The sequence below is a fragment of the Parasteatoda tepidariorum genome, chromosome 1 (assembly GCF_043381705.1).
Source record: "Parasteatoda tepidariorum isolate YZ-2023 chromosome 1, CAS_Ptep_4.0, whole genome shotgun sequence".
NCBI lineage: Eukaryota > Metazoa > Arthropoda > Arachnida > Araneae > Theridiidae > Parasteatoda > Parasteatoda tepidariorum.
In genome coordinates, this window is record NC_092204.1 from 29502374 (window position 1) to 29521201 (window position 18828).

The 18828-nt window shown below is 30.8% G+C and overlaps 2 protein-coding genes across 3 annotated transcripts in view; one reads left to right on the forward strand and one right to left on the reverse strand.

The window, feature by feature from the left end:
* LOC107444339 (intraflagellar transport protein 22 homolog) overlaps positions 1-3620 on the forward strand; it is a gene marked incomplete in the record, with an annotated part of 11042 nt that extends 7422 nt beyond the window's left edge. The window contains 2 exon segments of the mRNA XM_071178132.1: positions 1325-1425; positions 3344-3620. Of these exon segments, the coding sequence (XP_071034233.1) occupies positions 1325-1425; positions 3344-3501 (259 nt within the window).
* A 1471-nt stretch (positions 3621-5091) lies between these two features.
* Positions 5092-18579, reverse strand: LOC107444336 (PDZ domain-containing protein sprite). 2 transcript variants are annotated; one of them, XM_043051272.2, is made up of 4 exons: positions 18452-18579; positions 9457-9647; positions 7401-7646; positions 5092-5691 (listed from the first exon to the last, which is right to left on the reverse strand). In XM_043051272.2, exons 1-4 carry the CDS (start codon positions 18548-18550, stop codon positions 5487-5489), a joined length of 741 nt encoding a protein of 246 aa, XP_042907206.1. In that variant the 5' UTR covers positions 18551-18579; the 3' UTR covers positions 5092-5486. The 2 variants fall into 2 exon arrangements, with proteins under 2 accessions (XP_042907206.1, XP_021003878.2); XM_021148219.3 differs by lacking the exon at positions 9457-9647 and adding an exon at positions 14088-14278.
* Positions 18580-18828: the final 249 nt, after the last annotated feature.

Here is an 18828-nt window from a genome sequence, read left to right on the forward strand (position 1 = left end):
TACTCTTGACTAAGAAAAATAATCTAAATAAAAATATATATTTTTAAAAACCACGTTTTTTGTAGTGAAGAATAATAATTGAAAAGTAATAATTTTTAAAAAATATATAATAAAAATTAAAAAAATTATAATTTAAAATAAAAAAATTCAAAATAAAAAATAATATTTTTAAAAACCACGTTTTTGTAGTGGAGAATAATAATTTTAAAAAAATTGAGAAACGAAAAACGTAGCGAGCATGAAATACATAACAGTACATATACACATTTTCTTACTCATACACGTGCACAGCCACATATACATCCACATACATATGCATATACACAAACATATTCCACATCCACATTCAGATACAATTACAATTACAGATATACATACACATATTCTCAAGAGCACACTAATATAACATTACTGTTATGTATTTCATGCTCCCCACGTTTTTCGTTTCTCAATTTTTTTAAAATTATTATTCTCCACTACAAAAACGTGGTTTTTAAAAATATTTTTTTTATTTTTTCCATTAATTTTGCCTTTGAATATATAGCTTTTTTTTCATTTTAATTACCGTTGATTTTAATTATTTACTTTTATCGAAACGCATTTTATAGGGATTACTATAAACAAAATAAACACGTGATATCAGATAACTTTAAAAAGATTAATTTGTTGACGTAATTCATGAATGCTACACATTAATGCTGTTCATTGAATTTATTTGACATAGCGAATGAAATATAATTAAATATTAAAATACGTGCAATAAACTTTTATTTATTAAATAAATGAGCAAGCAAATATCCCTCATGATATCTTTAAAATATTTGAAAAATTGAATTGCCTATAGTTAAATTTGAAACAATGGTGAACGCTTAACCAATCAGAAAGTTCCATTTCGTTTTTCGCTCATCCCGCTCGAATGGTTTGTCGTAGAATGTAGATTTTTGTATTGCTAACAAAGTAAATAATGCCTATTTCATGTTTTACTAGCACTACTTATGTTAACAATCTAGGAAATGAAGTAAAATTTTATCGTGAAATTATTGTACTGCCATCCAAATCAACTTCTTGCTTATTCTAAAAAATATGCAAGATGATAGCAGAAAATCTAATATTCTATAGCGTCAAAATCAATGAAAAATAATATTACCGCGAATTATGGCTAATAAATAGTTTGTATCGTTCTAATATTCGAGTACTATTCTAGTACTAAGATATACTGAATAATGTTAGATTTTTTGATGTTATCTAATATTAAGTTGGGTTCCAAAGGGTGTGTCATAGCCCTCTTGTATTCTATAATAATGACAATCCCTTTCTTTTTCAGGTATGCAAATTTTGTTCAAACACAAGGATTGAAAGATAGTCAATGTATTGTGTTCTGTCACAGAAAACCCAATACACATGACACACGTTCTTCAGAACTTTGTGAGTATTCCTCACCATCTTATTTTTGAATCAAACTTATGATCCTGCAGTGAAATCTACATTAGTTATAATTTAATCTAAGTTTAGGGTTCACTTAAAAAGTTAGAGAAAACCTGTAATTTTTGCTGTTAGCAAAAGCCTTGACAGTGGGTCATGCATTGGTGTCTAAAAACCCAGAAAACTTGTCGAAATACCATTTTTCTTCCTTTTCATAGCATTCTGAAATACGAAATACTCTTAAGTTTTTGCCCTCCCTTCGCTGATGCTTTTTCTATTTTTTGAGATTCGTCTTCTGGCTATTTAAATATCACGCATAGCGATTCGTATTCACGCGATGTAAAAACACATCGCGATTCGTATTCACATGATTTAAAAATCATACACCGCGGCTCGTCTTCTCACAAATTAAAAATCACACATGACTACGAAATTTAAAAACTACTCATCACGCCGTTTAAAAATCGCACATCGTGATTCTTATTCACTCTGTTTAATAATTACACATCGTGATTTGTATTCACGCTATTAAAACATGAAGACAAAGTTAACTGAGCTGACTCAGGCTGAAAATAGTTTAATCGGAGAAGAAAATGGTACTCATTATTTGCTAGGAAAGGATATTGAAAGCGAAAAGGCATAAAAGTTGCTCAAGTGATAGTTTATGCTGTGAATGAAAATATAATTACTGCCTCCCAAAACCTTGCAACTATTCGCCATTTAAAATAATATTAGTCATCGTAAAATTTGAAAGAAAAAAAATGTTATTTATCCAAGTTTCCATGTTCTAATTTTATTTTTTAAAGTAATGAATGTATTTAGAAAGAAAATTTTTCTCGTATTTCACTCCCGTCAAACTCACGAGGTGAATTTTCGTCTCCTATTTCTCGTGCCCGTGAAATTTCCGGGGTTGAGTGTTCAAAAGTAATGCATCAAAAAGTTTGTGCCTGGAACTTTTCTTTACTTCTTATTTAGCACACTAGATGGTTGTACCAGGCTATATTTAAAATTATTAATATTTAAAACTCTACGGACAAATTTTCAAACGTACGTCGCCTCAGCATATAAATCATGGAATGCCGAAGAGTCACGTGGGACAAGTAGATACTACATTCTGCCAACCAAACATGCTTGGCTTTTAGTTCGCGTAGGCTCTTCACAATCTTAAAAACAACTCCACATAAAAGAATACGTGATCAAATAACACGACTTTCACTATAAATGAAAACGTGTTTTCGAAATTCTACAACACCAGCACGGCGCGAGTTTAAATGGGTGTAAACGATTTTATTCAGGGTTTAAAAAACTCTGAGTAAAATCGACGATATAAAGTGTGAGAATTGCAAAAACGAATTATAAGTTTTACTTTCGTGTCACAGCGACTTCTACTTCCTTGTCTCTTATTTGAGGGACGTTAAAATGTTTAAAATGAAGCAACAACAAAAAAATTTAAAGTTTTTTCCGTTCTCTTTGCGTCACTTATATTATCACTTATATTGCGTTCATTAGTATATATGTATTGTTTCAAAAAGATCCAATACCTCTAGAAATACAGTTTTGATCAAAAATCTGAAAATGCACGTATGGCATATTTCCAAAAGAGGCTACGAAAATTATCAAACTTAGCGGCCCAAAAATCTTCCGAAAAACATTGTTTTAAAAACCCAACTTGGTTGTTAGTGGGGCTAAAGCAACACCCTCTGGCTAAAGACGCATAGAATTTTCTTTCGCGGAAAGTTTCTTGCGAGTTTTATTTATTTAATCTGATCTTATGTCGTTACTTCTTGAAAATAAATCTCTTAAGTTACAAACGGTTGGAGACCCCCGCTGCAAATGTTAACTGAAGTGCAAATTGCTTTTTTTTTTAATTCATTCTTTTTTAAAAAGGATGAACTGAATCTTCCTCTGGTGTGTTTTGCAGCTAGTCTCTTCTCGAGGATCACGTGGGTACAGACGAACATCGAGGAGAATGGAAACTCCCTTCGCCGAGAGTTCAACAGCTTCCTGCAGAGACTCCTCAGCAACATCAGTGAGAGACGAGACCAGGAAGAGCTTAGCATCCTCAACCAACAACACTAAAAACATATAACAATTTGTTGCTTTGTAAATAGGAATCCTTGTTTTGAATTGCATTTTGAAACTCACAAATACGATTTTTTTCTTCTTGAAAATCGAGTATAAAATAAAATTTCCAACTGAAGTCTTTGAGTCCCATTTATTCAACGCAAGTGGTGTACTTTTATTTTTAAAAATTACCTTATGAAATAATTTTTTCTGTCATGGAACAACTCAATGAATGCACCGTGTCCGAAAATAACTGGTAAAAATGTGTCATAAAATCTAATGCACGTTGATACTGATATGCGTACTACCCGGACAGGAGTATTGAGTTTAAGAAACATTTTATGGTCGGTTGTATGAATAGAACTCAATCAGGGTTCTCATGATCATTTATAAAAGTGATCAGATCTAGATATTTTAAGCTGTCAATAAATTTTCAATTTAAAGAAAATACATATGGGTGCAAAAAAGAAAGAAAAAACATGACGGGAATAATTTTGTAATTCGTAAATGAAAACTATCTTTAAATTCTTAAATGAAAACTATTCTTAAATGAAAACTATCTCTAAATTCTTAAATGAAAACTATCCAATCCAGTACCTCTTGGGGTACTGGATTTGAGATAGATCGTTCTCTGATTCAGGTCAAAATTACGATCTGTGGATGTATGAATGGATCCGCCCTATAAACGGGGGTGGCGTATGACTGTGGCAGAAGTCGAATTTTTAGCTAAGAGCGATGAAAAATTAGATCATTGTGGTATTCCATCAATCTGAATAAAAATATCTTTTCCATTGTAAAGATAATTATTAAAAATATAAAAATTAATTAGAATTTCCCAATAATCAAAATCGCAATTAAGGATATTTTTAAAATCATAGTATTAACTCAAAAGAGCATCTTTTAGTTTAGTAAGTGGAATGCTATTGAAGAGATCTTAGAAATTAAAAGCAGCAATAGAATTAATTTTATTTTGCGCAATAAATTCCAAAAATTGGTTGATTATTGGTGATAATCCAAGAAAGATCTTCTTTAATAATTAGACCCCCACGTGATTGTTCTAAATTTTATAGGAATTTTATGAAATTATGGAACTGATAATTAAGTAAGGAAATCGTATATTGCTAATATCAATTTTTAACCTCTTATATAAAGCTAAAAATTTTTTAATGATAATATTATTACAAAACATGGAAAAAATTACAGAACAATGAAAAAAGGAAAAATAATAATAATAAAAAAATACTTGTATTAATATTAAATGTTTATCATAAATGGTTGTTAGAAAAGTTTTTCCTTCATTCACCCCCTTCAATGAGGGGAACTTATCAGAAGTCTTCATTTTCCCATCTTTATCATGTGACTATGACATGATTAGGACTATTGCAACATATTTATTAATTCGTATTATGAAAACCGATGCACATATTTTTCAGCGGATTTTTCTAATATTCGAGTACTANTTTTCAGCGGATTTTTTTTTTTTTTGGAACTCCAACTCAGTGAAATGACTTATTAAATATTATCTTGTGCTGCCTACCTGAAACCACCCAACCTTTGTCAGCAAAATTTGTATAAATACTGCTCAAAGTTATTGGGGGTTAAATCAGTATACACACTGAAATTTTTATTTCTATTGACAACAGAGCCAATGCAGATTTCTACTAAATGGTTTGTTACAATGTACTTGTGAATAAGTGGTTGTAAGCTACCACCCAGATTGTACTTGAAAGAATGTTTTTGTACTTCTGTTAAGTTATGCTTCCGACTTTAGTGTCTTAATACCAGCTTCTGGTGCAAGCCACGTTTGATGGGTATCTTTCACTTCACCACAGTAGGTCGAAATCTTAATGCTGTCTATTGAATGTTATTCCTCTCCATGTGATCCATTTTTGGTGTCCTGCACGATCGCGAGTTTGTCCCCGTGTTCCACATCTATTTTAAGAAAGGAGATGAATGATTATTGACTATGTAAATGTGAGTTTATTAATTACAAAAATATGCTACAATTCTTCGCTCTTTTCCTCGTTATCTGGACTAATCGGAAGGGAAGGAAATCTCTTGCAGACAATATTCTCTGAGGAACCATTTCTTAAGAGATCATATACAGAGGGGGGTAAGGGGGAATCCATCACCTGGAACATGTAGAGGAGGATGCTCTGCAGGGAGACAAGCTGCAGCTTCAATTTCCGACTCTCCTCTTGAAGCCTGCAACAAAAGAGTTGGAATAATTGAGTTTGACATTTAGTATGTACACAATGCATCATACAAACTATTAAATAGTAATTCGAACATATTTTGTTTCAATATTTTGATAGGAATTGGTAATATTTTATCTATTTAATATTTCAATAGGACTTTAATAAACTTTTATCTTTCTCCTTTTAAACTCTTTAATGCATTCTTCCGAACCTTTAGAATACAGTTGCCGATGAAAATGACCTAAACCGAGAGGCTGAAAAACTAATAATTGCATCGTTAATAATATATCAGATAAAATGTCCTGTTAGTAACAGAAAATTGTCTTAAAAATTTCACTAAACACTGGACAAAAATAAACAAACAAGTTTTCGAACTTTTGTATTACTTGATGACGAGTTAAATCAGTTCACATTGTTTTCTTTTTAATTTTAGACGTTTATTTTTATTTTAGATTTATTATTTGGGTCGGTATTCGTCTTTCAATTTTGTGCACGATTTTGAAATGTGGTTCAGTACTGAAATATTGATCCTTTTTTTTTTACCCCGTACGAAGAACGGGTATTCAGCTACCATATATATATAGATCGATATTTTTGTTTATTTTATTATTCTAACTTTAAGTATTTTCCTTTCTTTCGAAAATAAAACTTTGCATAGAATGTGTCTTTGAGATCATTATAATACATTATTCAAACATTTTATTCCCTCTTACACATAATTTGGAAATTGTGATTGAAATAAGTATAAGAAGTGTGCTATTGATAGAATTAAAACTAATTTTATAATAAAGCTTAAAGTATATGAACATTACACTAAAAAATTTAGCGTAGAAGAAAATATAAAAGCTAATAGTTCTTGGCACTCGCCATTATGAATATTGTGTTAAGTTTTTGGTTTGCGATTCCTTGATATATTTTTTCGTCAAGAAAGATATCTTTAAACTTGATACTGAACTAACTATTGATTATAAATTACTTTTTCACAGCAAAATACCTTCCAAAAAAGTGGAAACTCGCTTTATGGATAAGGAGAAATAGTACTTGATATTTTTTTAAAAGCTTCCTTGGATTCTTCCTTAAAAATTTGAGGCAATAAAGTTGTGAGTTTTGAGTAAGCAATTTAAAACTGCACATAAAAAGTCCTTAGTGGTTTTTGAAATGCAATTTTGTTACAGTATAAAGTAAAGAAAACCAAAAAGCAGTTTGGTTGATTGTATTGGCACAATTTTATCAGAAAAAATTATTGTATCAAAGCAACCGAATAAACCGTCACCAAAAGTTTATTTGTAAAAATAAATCAAAGATATTTTTCTCCTCCTTCTTTATCTGTTTGGCAATTGAGTTTGGTTGGATAGAGAAAGACCCCTTAAGATCGGTGTAAGTACCATTAAAAATAGCTCTTTATTGATTAAAAAAAATATTTAATTAAAAGTGTTAAAGTAAAAGTAATTAAGCAGTTCCAAATAGTTTATTTTTAGCCCTTATGAGAACTCAACAGTTCATGTATTTTAATGCTCAGCGTTATTAAAATAAAAATTCGATCAAATTTTTATTTTAATGCTCAGCGTTATTAAAATAAAAATTCGATCAAATTTTTTAAAGGAACAACATAAAAATTTTTAGCAGCAGTTTTCTTTTCTATATATTTCTGAAAAAAAAAAACTATAAGCTGGAGTTTGAATCGAAATTGCCCCCTTCATGGAGGCGACGACTTACTTGAAATTGTTCTCTTTTAGTTTGGCGTTCTCCATCATTTTTTGGTTGAGACGAGTGACTACAGTGGCCAGTTCCTGCCTGAGATTGGAAGTTTCTTTACCACCTCCACTATTCTTCATCATCTGGTAAAGGGAAAGAGGTCGTAGGTATACCACCCGACACACACCCCTGCTGCTCGACATCAGCATCTTACAGACCTCACTGGAATTCTTTCCAATCACTATGTGACCGTTCACTTCCACCAACCTGCAAAACGAACAAAACAATCTTTCATTTTAAACCATTCAAAAAAAATTTCTGCAAGGTATAATAGCCTAATTAGTGTCTTCTCGTACAGTAACTACTAAAAATAATTTGACAATTGAAGACAAGAGACGTATTTGGAAGAAAAGAATTTCTTTCTGATATAAAGATTTTAGTTTTATCTATTGGCCGGGATAGCCTAGTCGGTAGGGCGCTGGGCCTATGTCCGAGAGTTCGTTGGTTCAAATTTCGCCGGCCGAAGACTCCCAGTGTAGTAAATGGTGACTGATGCACGTTAAATCTATCGAGTCGCAAAGTCCTCCATGTTCCCTTAACAAATCAAGTTCCTCTAGGGGTACTGAATTGGAGATTGATCGTTCTCTGATTCGGGTCAAAATTACGATCTGTGGATGAATGAACGGATATATGAATGAGTCCACCCTATAAACGGGTGTGACGTATGGATGTGTCAGAAGTCGAATTATTAGCTATAGATTGCGCCACTCGAAAGCAAGAACAATCGCACCTCTCTGCCTTAACAGGTATACGACGAGAGAGAGAGAGAGTTGTTTCTATTCATTTATTCTGACAAGTCTTGAATTCACAGATTTCAATAGATCAATATTTTATTTGACAGAGTGAAGGAAGGTACTAAAATGCATTTCAAAAGAGAAAAAATATTTTTCTTACATTCGAATTTTTTTTCTACGAATTTTAAATTTTTTTCTGTTATTCTCGCATAGCAAAAAAAAAAAAAAAAAAAAAAAAAAAAAAAAAAAAAAAAAANTGCGAATTCGTCAACAGTATGGATATTTATTCAAAAAATGCATGTTTTTGTTTCCTTATTAGTGGTCAAGACCAATACTGTGTGCATCAAATTAACGGTAGTAAATGTAGTAATATCAAGTAAATTCCTGCTCATTACGTCAAAAATTATTCAGATATTTTGATTTTTATTTCGTCAATAATTCCACTAAACGTTTTTTTTTAATTTAAAAAGTGAATAATTTTAATTTTAAGTGAATTTCAAGTATACCAGAAAATCAGTAATAGTGTGAAATGTGTCTACCAAATAATGCTTTATACTTTTGAATTTATTATTTTAACTGCATTGACTGGACATTATATACGAAGATTATAATAAAAATAAGCATAATTTATTGACTGTTTAATAAATTCAAAACTGCTAATAAATTGTATACTGTTTTGTTTTCGCAAAAAGTTGTGTAAAAATGTGAAGAATAGGACAATAAAAGAACACCGCTTTTACTTTTAAGCTTTTCATTTGGAGCAATAATAATAATAAAAAAACTTATTCTAAGAAACTTTATTCTTTTCTTAAATTTTATTCTAAGAAAAGCTGTTAAATTAACACTACAAAAAATATTGTTCCCTAAGGGAATAATTATTTTCGTAATGTACAATTAAAAAATTTGATACATATTTTGTTAACTTTATGCTTACAGGAAAAAAAAATCTGGGACGTTTTTGTTAAATAAAAGACCATGCGATTTGCTGACCAATAAGAATGCGCCAACTTGACCAATATTTTTTATGTTTCTATAGAGATATCTAGTAATATTCGAAGTGATAATTCAAAAGTTCCAATGTCTATCTAAAGAAATTTCTATCTTTTTTTGAAGTCATTATAAGGTGTATGTTTTAGAATTAAGTGATTGCCTGTCTTTTATACTTGTTTCAGTCTCCTCCACTTAAATTGTTTTACTGCTGATAAATATGTCACTGTTTTCAAGTCGAAAAGCATCGACGTATGTTTTCAAAGGAAATATCATCCCGTAAGTCTGTTTATTACCTGTCTCCATTTTGGAGTTCCGTGTCCTGATGAGCCCACTCTACTTTAGGAATGGGTGCTCCGTCACTCTGGCACGAGACGAGGAGGGACTTCTCTAGGTGAACGTGTTCACTGGCATGGAGTGCGGGCACGGCTCCTCTCTCTTTTAAATAGGTGATGTAATCGTGCAAAGGCTCCCACATCTCTTCCATCTGCAAAGAAAGTACGTCTTCCTACATAAAACGGTTGATAAAGCTTGGAAAAATCTAAAAGGTTAAACACATTACGTCGGTAAGTTTTTAAATCAATAGACAGCTTGGAGATGCGTTTTTACGAAAATGGACACCGATCTTTTTCAATTTTCATCTAGAATTTAACCACTAAAAGAGCTTACCTTTCCTTACTTATTTTAACACTAATCGAAATCATCATGGGGACAAAATACCGGATTTCGGGGTTGGGGTGGCTAGGTATATAACAGATGTTGCTTTTTACGCAATATCCTCTAGATGATAATGTTGAGTTTTATAACTCTAAATTCCTACAAGTTTAATGTGAACTCCATTTTTATCAAATCTATAGAACCCGTGGTAACTTTGTAAAAATAACCGTTGACTTTTAAAGTCATTGAAAGAAAGAGATAAATTTAATGAAATGTACCAAGTGCGTATAGACTATACCACATTACGAATTTATTTCTCAGACGATACGACTTAAGCCGCATCGTAACGTATACAAAAAAGAAAAAAAATATACGACTTTTTTTAAAATTCGATTTCTTGGGAACTATTTGACTGATTTCATTCAAAATCTGTATTTTTTCACGTAAAATTACATTCTATAAAATGATGTAAAAATTCTATACCTTACAATTCCAAATTTTTTCGACTAGTATTGAATAAAATGCAAAAAAAAAAAAAAAAAAAAAAAAAAANACTTCGATTCATTTTCCGAATGTTTTCACAATTTCGGAGAAGACTGAGAAAATTTTGTTTTTCCAAAACTACATCTTATTTTAAGTCGTATTATCTAGATTAATAACTGAAGAAATTTTTAAATAAGATTTACATCTGTTAATAGGGAATTTGAAAGCGGAAAAATAAGTAGGAATTTTAGGAGGAACGGTTTTTAAAAAGGACTGTCTTGAAGAATCTTAATTTATACTATCTAACCGAGTTTATTCGTGAAAATTAAGATAGCTATTTGCTGTTTTCTTTTCGTTTTTACACAAATAGAGAACTGCAGAGCGTTTTTAATCCATGCATATAAAACTGAACATTTGGCTGTCTCCTAAATTTTTATTTCGATTGTGGAGAACTGAAACACTAAGAATGTTTAAAGCACGATAGCTTAATGACACAGTTAATGATAATAAAAGATTATACTCCGAATATTTCAATCGGTATGCGTAAAAAATGATTTTCTCCCAGGAATAACGCTAAACATTAATTCTGTTCATTTAAAAGATGATTTCTGTAACTTGGATAGCTTAATACTCTAATTAATCAAAAAGAGTTTGTCTTAAAGTTAATTACATGTTCTTAAAAATTCTTTTCCGTTGTCTCCTTAGGTCGGATAAATACAAGTAAAAACTTGTACAGAATTTTCATTGTATTGTATCAATAAAATCCCCTAATTAGAATTTTTAAAACCGCTTTCTTATATTGTTTAAGGCTGCGCTTATGAAACGTTCTTCTTCAAACGTAAATAATCTAATTTAATCAAAGGTTAAAAATGAAATGCTGTGCATTGAGAACCACTAACTAAGTGGATCTGGTATAATATTGATTATCACAAGTTAGTAGTGACCAACTGCATGACAAATAAGACTGTACTCTCTGCAAAAAGTTTTAGTGAATCTTAACACCAGAAATGGGGGCAACTACTTGACACTACAGATAACTTTCGGCTTTGGTGTTTCACTACACTAAGAGCCATATAAAGTTCCTAGTGTATTGAAACACCAAGAATGTTTTTTACACTATTTGACACAAAGTAGTTGTCGAAATTTTTATTATTCGATGACGTTAAAATTTATAATTACAGTAAGATATAAAAAATATATCCTACTGTAATTATATACATAATATACACATAAGTTATTTTTACGATACAGCATAAAGTAAGAATTATTAATTTAGGATGCATATGTACTCTAATTTTAAAAATAAAATTAGTTTGATAATTAAACATACATTCAGCACACGAATGAAGAATATTTAGATGAATTCACTCTAAGATTAATAGAATGGAAGCGATTTCATATTAAATATTATAAAATTATTTAAAGCAATTGACATATTATTTAAAAATTACATAATTATCCTTATCATACAGCTAAAAACATACATGCATTTTCAAATGGTGAACTCCTGTTTATGTAGATGTTAAGCAACGTGGAAAAGAACAACAAATTCACATCATCTTGTTCTCGATTGTAAATAATCTATTGGCGGTATCTGAAGCATGCCAACATTGATGTTTTTGGAAGAAAAAATGATTCACGAATGATGTGAAGGTGCGGAGTTTGGTTTACGATTTATTTCATTATTGGTGCTTATTGGTGGTGATTACTTTCTTTAAAGTATATATGAACGTTTAATTTGGAGTTAACTTAAAATAAAGTGTTCTTTAACGCAATCCTTTGGATCGTTTAACAACAAATTTAAAGAGATACTGAGCCACAGTTTTTACAGTTTATATTTAATCTTTGTCTCTCTGAGAAAAAAAGTATGGTTAAGACTATAAGAATATGGTAATATTTACAGTTTTTCTGACTCTAAGGGAACACCAAAGAGATCGGTAATTTTTACCAAGGAGCTTTAGCAATTATTTTTGTAAAGTTAACAATGAAATATAATTTATAATATGTGATAAAATTTAATAAAAGTGGTAAAAGTTGGCTATTTTATCATGATATATAAGAGCACGGCATAAAAACTATCCATACGGTTAAATTTTCCTTTCATTTTTGTATTTTTTATTAAATGCGTGGTAACAAAAATTATGATTTTGAAAGAGGCCGGGATAGCCTGGTCGGAAGGGCACTGGGCCCATGTCCGAGAGTTCATGAGTTCGAACTCCTCCGACTCCCCTGGTAGTAAATGGTTACTGATGCACGTTAAATCTGTCGATTCGCAAAGTCCTCCATGTTCCCATAACAAATCAATACCTCTGGGGGTACTGAATTGGAGATTGATCGTTCTCTGATTCAGGTCAAAATTACGATCTGCGGATGAATGAATGGATGTATGAATGAGTCCATCCTATAAACGGGTGTGACGTATGGGTGAGTCAGAAGTCAAATTCTTTGCCATAGATGGCGCCACTGGAAAACAAGAAACAATGGCACCCCTCTGCCTCAACAGACATACGGACGAGAGAGAGAGAGTTTTATCTATTCATTTATTTTGACAAGTCTTAAATTTCACAGATTTATTAGATGAAAGTTATATTTGACAGAGTGAAAGAAGGTACTAATAAATGCATTTCGAAAAAGAAAAGATATTTTTCTTACACTCGAATTTTTTTTCTACGAGTTTCAAATTTTTTTTAATTCTCGCATAGCAAAAAAATGTGAATTCGTCAACAGTATGGCTATCTATTAAAAAAAAAGCATGTTTTTGCTTCCTTATTAGTGGCCAAGACTAATACTGTGTGACACATCAAATTAGCGGTAATAAATGTAGTACATCAAATCATTACATCAAAAATTATTCAGACCTTTTGATTTTTATTTCGTGAAATATTCCACAAAACAACTTTTTTTTTTCAAATTCAAAAAGTGAATAATTTTAATGTTAAGTGAATTTCATGTATTACAAGTAATACCAGAAAATCAGTATTAAGTAATAGTGTGAAATGTTTCTATTAATAATGCTTTATACTTTAGAATTTATTATTTTAACTGCATTAATTGGACATTTTATACGAAGATTATAATAAAAATAAATATAATTTAGTGACTGTTTAATAAATGCAGAACTGTACATAAATTGTATACTGTTTTGTTTTCATAAAAAGTTGGGTAAAAATGTAAAAAATAAGACCAAGAAGAAAAAAAAATAAAGAACGCCGCTTTTAGTTTTAAGCTTTTCATTTGAAACAATAATAGTGAAAAAAAACTTAGTTTTATTTTAAGAAAAGATGATATATAAACACTACAAAAAATATTGTTCAATAAAGGGATACATATTTTCATAATATACAATTAAGAAATTTGATACACATTTTGCTTTTATTTGATACAACTTTATGCAAAAAGAAAAAAGAAAGAAAAAAACCTGGGACGTTTTTGTTAAATAAAAAACAATGCGATTTGCTGACCAATAAGAATGCGCTAACCTTGGACCATTATTTTTAATGTCTCTATAGAGATATCTAGAAAAATTCGAAGTGATAATTTAACTTAACGAAGTGATAATTTAAAAGTTCTGTTGTCTTTCTAAAGAAATTTCTATCAGTTTTTGAAGTCATCATAAGGTGTATGTTTTAGGATTAAGTGATTGGCTGTCTTTTATACGTGTTTTAATCCCCCCCCCACCACCATTTAAATTGTTTTACTGCTGATAAATATGTCACTGTTTTCAAATAGAAAACGCATCATCGTATTTTTTTAAAAGGAAATTTCAACTTGTAAATCTGTTTATTACCTGTCTCCATTCTGGAGTTCCGTGTCTTGGTGAGCCCACTCTACTTTAGGAATGGGTGCTCCGTCACTCTGGCACGAGACGAGGAGGGATTTCTCGAGGTGAACGTGTTCACTGGCATGGAGTGCGGGCACGGCTCCTCTCTCTTTTAAATAGGTGATGTAATCGTGCAGCGGCTCCCACATCTCTTCCATCTGCAAAGAAAGTCCACCTACATAAAACGGCTGATAAAGCTTTCAAAAAATCTAGAAGGTTAAGCACATTATGTCGGTGAATTTTTAAATCAATAGACAGTTTGGAGATGCGTGTTTACGAAAATGGACACTGTGCTTTTTCAATTTTCAACTAAAATTTAACCACTAAACATGCTTACTTTTCCTTACTTATTTTAACACTAATCAAAATCGTCACTGGGCAAAATGCTGGATTTCGGGGTCGGGGTGGCTAGTTATGTAACAGATGCTACTTTTCAGGCAATATCCTCTAGAAGACGATAATGTTGAGTTTTATAATTCTAAATTGTGGCGCAGTTGGTTTGTGGAGTCTAAGTCTGCGGGTTCGATCCCCTTATCACTTGAGTGCCTTATTGACTCTTGGCATTTCCGGCAAAATTAAATTCCTAGTGCTATTTGGATGCTTAAGTGCATCCAAATAGAGTCTCGGTGCTGCCATCTAGTGTGGCAGAAACTAGACGTCCAAATTAACACGGCCAACGGTATCTCACCCATTGTGGTGGTCCTGAAAGAGTGGATACCACTTCTGGAGAACTCACTAGGTCTGCTCATAGTGAAGACTGATTGTGCAGCTCATAGGAAATAAATAATAATAATTCTAAATTTCTAAATTCCTACAAGTTTAAGTTTAATGTGAACTCATTACCATTATTATAAAAATGTTAGTATCCGTGGTAACTTTGTAAGAATAACCGTTGACTTTTAAAGTCATTAAAAAAAGAGATAAATTTAATGAAATATACCAAGTGCGTACCACATTACGAATTTATTTCTCAGACGATACGACTTAAGTCACATCGTGACGCATACAAAAAAAAACGCATACGACTTTTTTTAAAATTCGACTGACTATTTGATTGATTTCATTCAAAATTTGCATTTTTTCACGTAAAATTACATTCTATAAAATGATGTAAAAAATTGTATACCTTAGAATCCAAAATTTTTTTCGACTAGTATTGAATAAAATTTTTTAAAAAAAAAACGCTAATATTTACTAACAGTTATTATTTGCATGAAATTATTTTTGGATAAACAAATTTTATAATTGTGTGCAAAAATGCTACAATTCGCTTAAGAAGTTCTCGAGTATTGGTGAAATACGCGAGAAGTAAAATTAACATTAAGGGGTTCAAACTTTGAACGGCTCTCTTGACCAAACTATGGAGACCACATTTCCCAAATTACGGTTATCCCCTATATTTTGATGGTCAGAAATCCGAATCCGTCGGAAAAAAGGTATGTTTATTTAGAAAAAGTACGTTTTTATGTCTGATTTTGTAACTTAAACTATTGTCTACACTAACTAATTAGCATATTTCAGGTTACCCCCTTGAACCATTAAGATTGAGTTCTAGAACGTGAAGATCCGATCATTAGATCAAAAGTTATTCAGGGTGGTGTGTTGTTCTTTTTTGCACACTGCACATTGTTCACTTTCGACTATTAAAGACTTTTTCACGTTTTGTAAATGGAGACAGCTGCACGTTAAATATGTCGAGTCACAAAGTCATCCATGTTCCCATAGCAAATCATACCTCTCGGGATACTGATCCAGGAGTTTCCTTGTCTTCTGGATTGGTTCAAAATTACATGGCTATGAAGTTGAACATTAGTAGTCGTAAGCCCGAAACTGGATCGGCTGTTCAACGACAGTTATAATAATTATAATACTTGCAATTTATAATAAAATATCTATTTTCCTTCAGATGAACTTTCAAAATAATTATTTTCTATTCACTTAAAGATCAATTAAATGAGTTCCCTACTCCTCTGTTTATGAATTTTTACAAGATTTATTGATATAATTGAAGTCAAACGCGCAGAGAATATTTTTAAATTTGTATGTTTTCTATTTTTTAGAGCAGTTAATTTTTTGTATTTCTTTTATTTCTCATTGTATTTACCTTTCTCTACAAGGAAAATGCAATTATTTAACTGTAAAAGGTGAACAACATATTTAAATTCTACAAAGTTACCGAAAAAAAAAAGATATTGAATATTTGCTTTAAAAAGTCTGTATGAGTGAGTAAAATTTAATTTTTATACATTCTTCTTACACGCTTGTATTCGTTCATCATAATATTTTAACAGGGTAAAAAAAATTGCTGTCAGAAATGACTTTTGCATTTAAAATTTCTAAAAATATTAACATCGACTTTTAACCATCCTGATCATGAAAAAAAAAATTAACGTATCTTATTATTTAAGTAGAAAAAACCACCGCAATTTTTTTCTCACTTTGTGATTACGTTGGTCTATGGCTATTAAAAAGTAGTTCTAAACTCCCTAAATATATTTTTAATAACTTCTTTCTTGGTCAGTTGTTTCTACGAACTGAACGCCGGTTATCAGTATTATCAGTACCAACACAAATAAAATTCTCTGACGCAGAAATATTTTTGAATTTTGATTTTATTTTTCTACTAAACCTTTTCACAGTTCTCTCTACAAGAACAATGCGAGCTGTCAAGTATGCGATCAACAATTTTGAATTTAACTATTTTTTAAAAAAAATCAGAAATTGAAATACTTTTTAAAAAAAATCTATTTGAGCAAGTTAAATATTTTTTAGTTTTCTCTACTTCAACATTTGAATTTGTTAAAGATAATATTTTAATACAATAAAATACTTTTTCGTCAGAAATTATTTGCTTTCAAAATTTACAAAAATATTGTTGACGTCAGTTTTCCACGTAGTACATGATGAAATATAAGTTCAGTCTGTTATTTAAGTAGAAAAAAAAATTCAACACTTTTTCTTTGTGATTACATTGTGCTATTAACAACAAAAAGCAATTATGATCTAAAAAAAGTTTTTTGTTCTTATATTTAGTCAGTTTTTTTCTTATTTAGACCAACCACTGTTGTAGAATGCTTTGAAGAATTTTTTTAACAACTTTTTAATTTACGAGACGAAGTGTGCGAAAGATAATTTTCGCTCTTGATTAAGATTATTAAGAGGGAAATGAAAGACAAATTTTAATCATATTCTATTTTAGGGCACGATATTTCAGTTTTGAAATAACTAGTCAGACACTCATTCTGGCTAGCACTGATACTGATAAGCTGACTAGTTATTCTGGCTAATAGTGTACTGGCAAACAATAAAAAAAAAATTTCGATACTATTTTCCACGAAAAATGTGAACTATTTTTAAAACTTTAACAGATGTAGTTTAAGAAACTTTTGATGGCCAAATCCATAAAAGAACGTGGAAACTGAAGAACAGCACAAAATGTCATCATCTGGAACAAATATTTTAAAACTTTCGAACACTTTTCACTGAGTCCATGTTAATGATGAGAACAAAAACTTGAGATTCTTCCTACTCTCATAACACATTATCCACTTGATCATTAAAAGAGATTTAGGTTTATTGCAAGAAGATATACCAAATTCTATCATTTTTTTAAAAATTATTTTTCTTCAGGCGGCTAACCTAAGGCATGCAGAGACATCTGATGGCATAGACTTCAGTTATGATGCATTCTCACTTTAAATGTTCTGAAATTCTATCCCACCACTTTTAATATTTGTCCACTCAGAGAAAATAGGGTAAATTTGAAGGGATTTAACTAAATCAACCTTCATCGATTAAAAGGTACTTCCAGGTAGAATCGAGTTAACAAGTATAAGTGAATTGGTACTTAATATTTATATTTATGGTGGTAGTTACGCCGCATTACTCACATTCCAGAATTTTATCTGTGATCGAATTCGATGAACGAATATCACTAGTTGATTTCTGCTGTTTTTTCTTTATTTATATCATTTTTACTCATTATATTTTTTCTTCATTTTTGCTTATTTATATAATTTCCCTCATTATTATTTTTTTAGCTTTATATTTTAAGCAAAACAACTGCTTAATGTGTACCATTCTTCGATGTTAGCAAATCATGCCCTCAATTTACTATAAAAGGAATTAAATTTTTGACTATGTCAACCTACATCGATCAAAAGGTACCTCAATCTAGAATCGAGTTAACAAGTCTTATATACTAGTGAATTCGTATTTAATATTTATAGTGGTAGTTAAGCCACAATTTCACTCGTCAATCCTAAATATTTTATTAAGAGTTAAAATTTCGCTCTGTAATTTTAGGATGCAATGGAATAGGAAGTACTAACCCGCAGGGGTGGAGGTACATCCCACAGTGCAGCTGATTCCCAGTGCTGCTCCTGATACGACAGCAGCGCCATCTCTTCCTTAACCAGACGGTATTCCATCTCAGCTATCACTATTTGGTCGTCCACAGAATTCCTATAAAAGTATTTTCATCCAAAGTTAAGTCGAAGGAGTGTAAAATTGAAATAAATTAGTTTCTTGTGAACAATTTCGAAAGAAATATTTCATTCATTCATTCAATTTCTTTTTCTGAATAAATATTTTGGACGATNTTAGTTTAAGCAGGACTGTCGATTTTTTTTGCTAGATATTTATTGCTAGCTTGTTTTTTACGATTATTAATTGTTTTTTAGTATTAATTTTTTTATTAATAATTGTT